Source organism: Pterocles gutturalis, unplaced genomic scaffold (assembly GCF_000699245.1).
Source record: "Pterocles gutturalis isolate BGI_N339 unplaced genomic scaffold, ASM69924v1 scaffold9929, whole genome shotgun sequence".
Classification (NCBI taxonomy): Eukaryota; Metazoa; Chordata; class Aves; order Pterocliformes; family Pteroclidae; genus Pterocles; species Pterocles gutturalis.
The window spans coordinates 4,723-9,969 of record NW_010133334.1 but is presented as its reverse complement, the minus strand read 5'-3'; the positions used below and the strand labels follow the sequence as shown (position 1 = coordinate 9,969).

The following is a 5,247-nucleotide window of genomic DNA, read 5'->3' as shown; positions in this document are numbered from 1 at the left end:
TTTGCCAATAAAAGCTAACAAAATTCTGTCAAACACCAAAAAAAAAAAAAAAAAAAAAAAAATCAGTCACAGGTGTCACTAACACTTACATAAAACTTACACATCGCATAAAATACTTGTGTGGTAATACGAGGTTGGAGCTTTGGGGAAATTCATCCATGTCAACAAAAGTAAAGAAATGCATGCAGACACGGTAGAAAATTTAACTGAAAATACAATAGCAGATGAAATTCACCCTGGCTGTCATTATTGCGAGATCTTTCCCCACTTGTCAGCTTTTACTTTCAGTATTCTGGAAAAGCACTTGCTGTTAGCAGTGAACTGTCACCTCACAATACACCCATTTTCTACATCGTTTTGAACCTACTGCAAAGCAGACACTTGTTGACCTCCGCTTTCCTCCATTGTGAGAAACTATTTATCCTCTCAACCAGCTAGCCCATGACAAGACCTTCACTTCTACCTAAGAGCTCTGACAAGAAGCACTTAAAATTTTTTTGCGAAACGCAGTCTCATCTAAACCTAACCTATTTACACAATTTCCACGTCCTTCACAGAGCTGATTTGTGAGCAGGATTTTCCTCCAAAAAAAGCCAGAATGGGGATGAGTCAACATATCATACTTACAAATACGCACTAGAGAAGCCACCAATTCATGCAGTAACACGCTGTTTGCAGGGAGATCCTGCATCTCTTCTCCTGTAGTTAGGAAATACTGAACTAAGGTACACGACCGCTAGTGACATACAAAATACGCCAACTATTATGCTTCTTTACTTCCATTTATCAAATCTCCAGAGGCATCAACATCCCTCAGCATTTTGATGCTATTTAAAAATCCACATAGCTACCATTTCACACCAAACTCTTTCCTACAGTTCACTTAAACTGTCCTCCTGTACTGAACTTCACTAAATCAGCCTTCAGAAGATTAAATTGCTGCTTAGAAACTAGAAATATTAAGACACCAAAACATACACATGAAGTTTCTCTATTAATTGACACTGGCCTAGGATCAAAATGCCCAAGGAATGACAACGTTTGTGTTTTCAAAACTATTTATTCCCAAATCATGGAAAAGTCTACTGATCTATAACCACTAATAAACCCTGGAGACAACAGCATTTGTCACAACATTCCACTTGGTTCAGGGCAAAAATCCCGAAAGGCTCTTAGACTTCACGTGTTGGCTGTGCCTCATGCCAACCCATTTGCAGAGCTGCTGCACAGAGGAGACAGGACCAAAGCTGTGGGTCCAGCTGAGAGGTCATGAGCTGCTCCACAGTGTATCTCCCTTGGAAGGATGCAGGTTTAGAGGAGGATGATTTGACAAGGACTGCAGGAGGCTTGCTGGCTCCACACACTGAAGGGATGGTGGGGAAGCTCAAATTCAGGTCTGTGTGTCCATCAGCAGCTGTGGTACATATGCTGGAGGATCAGTCCAACATTGCAAATGAGTCATAGAATGGTTTGGGTTGGAAGGGACCTTAAAAACCACTGAGTTCCAGCCCCCTGCCATGGAGCAGCCCAGGTTGCCCAAAGCCTCATCCAGCCTGGCCTTGAACCCCTCCAGGGATGGGGCATCCACAGCTTCTCTGGGCAACCTGGGCCACTGCCTCACCACAGTAAAACATTTCTTCCTAATAACTAATCTACATCTCCCCTCTTTCAGCTTAAAACCATTACCCCTTGTCCTGTCCCTGCACCCCCTGATCCAGAGCCCCCCCATCTCTCCCGTAGCCCCCTTTCAGCACTGGAAGGTGCTGGAAGGTCTCCCCGGAGCCTTCTCTTCTCCAGGCTGAACAACCCCAACTCTCTCAGCCTGTCCTTGGATGGGAGGTACTCCAGCCCTCAGAGCATCTTCGTGGCCTCCTCTGGAGTTTCAGAGTCCAACACTGCAAGCAGGTCCCCTAGACCCACTTTTTAAACACATTAGCGATCGCTACTCCAGCAGTGCTCTGAGCATTAAAAGGGGCTATGAAAAATTAGCTTTGGTAGTATGTCAAAAATCACAACTGCAACTTCAGGCGACAAAGAGACATTTCTCCAGCTCACTGGCAAATAAACAGGAGCAAGAATTTACTAAAAAGGTCACACGAACTTTTCATAACGCAATGCCAGCAGGGAGATGATGATAATCTGGCATTGCAACAGAAGCTACCAGTACCTTTATCCCAAAAGCGTTAGTGTGTGTTACCCCTACGACAACGCTGGACAGGATACAACTTTTACAATATTCTGCTCTTGTCCAAGCTTAATTATTCAGTGACTAATTTAACCACTGTCACTGATTATTTAGAACAAAAGAGCTAGAAGCACAAGCACAATAAAACACAAAACAAAGGCTAAATTCTACTGGAATCTACTCAGAATATTTTTTAAAATTCCATGTCAACAGACATTTCCTTTTAGCAGATTGTTTGTGAACAGTTGATGTCCCTATTAGAGAAACATCTGGAGTCTTAGTTTTTGAATTTACTTCTCAACATTTGAGATTGACCTTTTCATTTCCAAATCAGGTTTTATCCAGATCTCTTTAGAAAAAAAAAACAAAAAAAAAAAACAAAAAAAAAAACACCAAAGCAACACCCCAATGCTGGTTTGCAAGTACAGCACCCACCAGTTCACTGTATCTCAGTAAACTGTCAACAAAACCCTGGACTGTGCCTTGGCAGGACTTCTCAACTCCACTGCAGACTATAACCATAAAGAAAGTCCTTCTGGAAGTTCATTTCTAAAGTCACACACATTTCTTCACATCCTTCTCTATTAAGTACCTCTCTTCTTCAAAATTCCCCATACATTCAACTCATTCTCCATTTTTTTTAAATTCCCCTATATTGCTTCCTCTCAGCTCAAGACCCTTTCCATCTTCCCTTTGAATTTCCCAACCTTGCATCGCACGCAATTTTTTTTTCCTCCAAAATCCCTTTATAGCCACTTGATTTTAACAACTCATCTGTTCTACTGTGTCTCCCATGCAGCCCTCCTCTGCCTATCCCTTCTTTCTTCCATCCCAGCGTCACTCTGCTAGAGTTAGGCATGAGGAACTCGAAAACATACTCTGCTCCTGGCACTGCTGATGCCTTGCATCCCAGCCAGACCTCCCAAGCTCTACAGAAGCTCAACTGGATGAGGCAGGATCCCAGCAAGAAAGGAAATGAATTCCTTAAACACCAGAACTACCCACCCTGGTTTGTGCAAGAAGAAAATACGGCGACTCCTTTTTGCCCTATTTCACTGCATCCTGAGCTAGACCAAAGCACACACTAAGCAGCTACAAAGCACGAAGAAAAGTGAAAAAAGCGACAATTAAAATTGTTGTGCCTTCTTTTCTATTGCTGTTCTTCACTTTCCCAACCCCCTTATAAAGGGAGATGAAAGCAAGGAAGTTTTAGCTGTTTACCATATAGTTGATAAAAGAGAGGAGTCCCAATTTCCCCTCCTTATCTTAAGGAGGTTACCTGTTGGGTAAACAGTGAGAAAAATAGTAAAACCCACAGTTCAAGACAAACAGAAGAAACACAAGCCCAGTCTACGTGAATGGACCCTGGAAGAGTCAATCCAGCTTCAGCATCATTATCAGTAAACACATGGGTAGCCATGAGCAGTGATGAAAGCACGAAGAAGAATAAAAGACCAACTTACAGTAAGAGTGAAAAAACAACTTACAAGGCTACAAAACGTAAGGACAATTTTATCTTTATACGGCTCTATTATGATAGAAACCGGAATATCACGTTCAGTTTTGTTACGGCCCATTTTGTAAAAGGATGTTAGAAACGATAAGTGCACGACACACTGAGATTTGAAGGCTATGGGAAATGCCTTACTGTGTGATTTTTTTTTTTTCAGCTCAGGCTGTTTGTCCTACTTGATTACAACCTCTAAACACCTTTGCCAGGAAAAAAATGGCAAAATTGAAGTGTTATTTAACCTGGTACGGAAGCTCACAAAATAAGCTATGACAAGAAATTGGAAAAATACAAACGGGAAACAAGATGTTTTTATACTTTTTTCCAAATAGTTGAGGAAATTTTTTCAATAGTTGAGGAAACTCCTGAATTTGTCAAAAAGTGGTGAAATCTCAAACTTCTCATACCTTCAAGAAGAGGCTGCATTGATTTCCTGAAGTTATGCTCTGACAAACAAGTAACGAACCCAAAACACAATAACCACATGGAACTTTAACATTTCACAGTATACAGCAAAATGAATTACACAAGCAAAGGTCTTGGATTTTTTTTTTTGTTACCTCCTATAACCCAAGCTGCATTCGTTTCAGAGCTTTCATACGTCAAATACTGAGCAAAACAGGCCAAGGAAAATGGCTCAAATGAATACCACAAAAGCTCTTGGGATTGTGTGGCCTCTGGCAGTTACCCCTGTCCTCTAGATTTCCGTCTGTTAGTTGTCCATTTCTACTCAGATTTTTGACAGAAGCTAAAAAAATAAACCATTTGTTTCTGAAGCTCAACACCAGGTCTGAAATGTTTATCAGCAAGTCCAGTTGTTCCATCTTATCAAATTCTTCAACTCATGTTCTACTTGCTGAACTGATTTCTGGCCGATCAGTCTGCTCTTGAGAAATAAACCTTTCCCCTCTAGTAATCTGAACACTTCAAAGTCACATCCATCTCACATTTTCCCAATGTAAGCATTTCAAAAGCCTTCAAAACTTGAAGGTTTGAATTTTGTGGCTCTCACTGCACGATATACGTCAATATAAGCACTTCAGAAGCACGGCACTTTTCTGTGCAATAATTCATATATTTTTAGCCATACGGACTTTTGCAGAACTTACCTCTTTCTCGGTATCCCTGGATATACAGGTCCATTGGTTTTCCTTCACACTGTAAGCCCAGAAGTCAGCCAGATCCTGAGTTCCATCCCAGCCGCCAAACAAATAAACAGTTTCTATTAACAAAAAGGGAGAATACATTAATTTTACTTTAAAAAGATAATGCCTTTAAATTTGCTAACACCTACAAAACACCTGTGACAAACAAACAGTAGGCCTTAATAAGAAGAGAAACAGAAACAGATACTTATTTAAAGCACTGCCCCTTTTTACCTGGAACCAGTCTCCAGGACAGAAAGAGATGTGCTTTGCTTTAGTAATGGAAAGTTTTTAAGATTGTTATACAGCTAATTCTCAGAGAGTCATCTTCTGTTTCTACCTATACAAAAGAGTCAATCAAATCCACAACCTTCTGACTAGAATTAAAGACAAATTAACAATATTTA

The 5,247-nt window shown here is 40.8% G+C and overlaps 1 protein-coding gene across 1 annotated transcript in view; it reads right to left on the bottom strand.

The window, feature by feature from the left end:
• Positions 1 to 4,942, bottom strand: part of MKLN1 (muskelin 1, intracellular mediator containing kelch motifs) — a 45,553-nt gene extending 40,611 nt beyond the window's left edge. Inside the window, exon 1 of the mRNA XM_010081197.1 lies at positions 4,805 to 4,942. Within this exon, the coding sequence (XP_010079499.1) occupies positions 4,805 to 4,942 (138 nt within the window). The remainder of the gene's footprint in view (positions 1 to 4,804) is intronic.
• Positions 4,943 to 5,247: the final 305 nt, after the last annotated feature.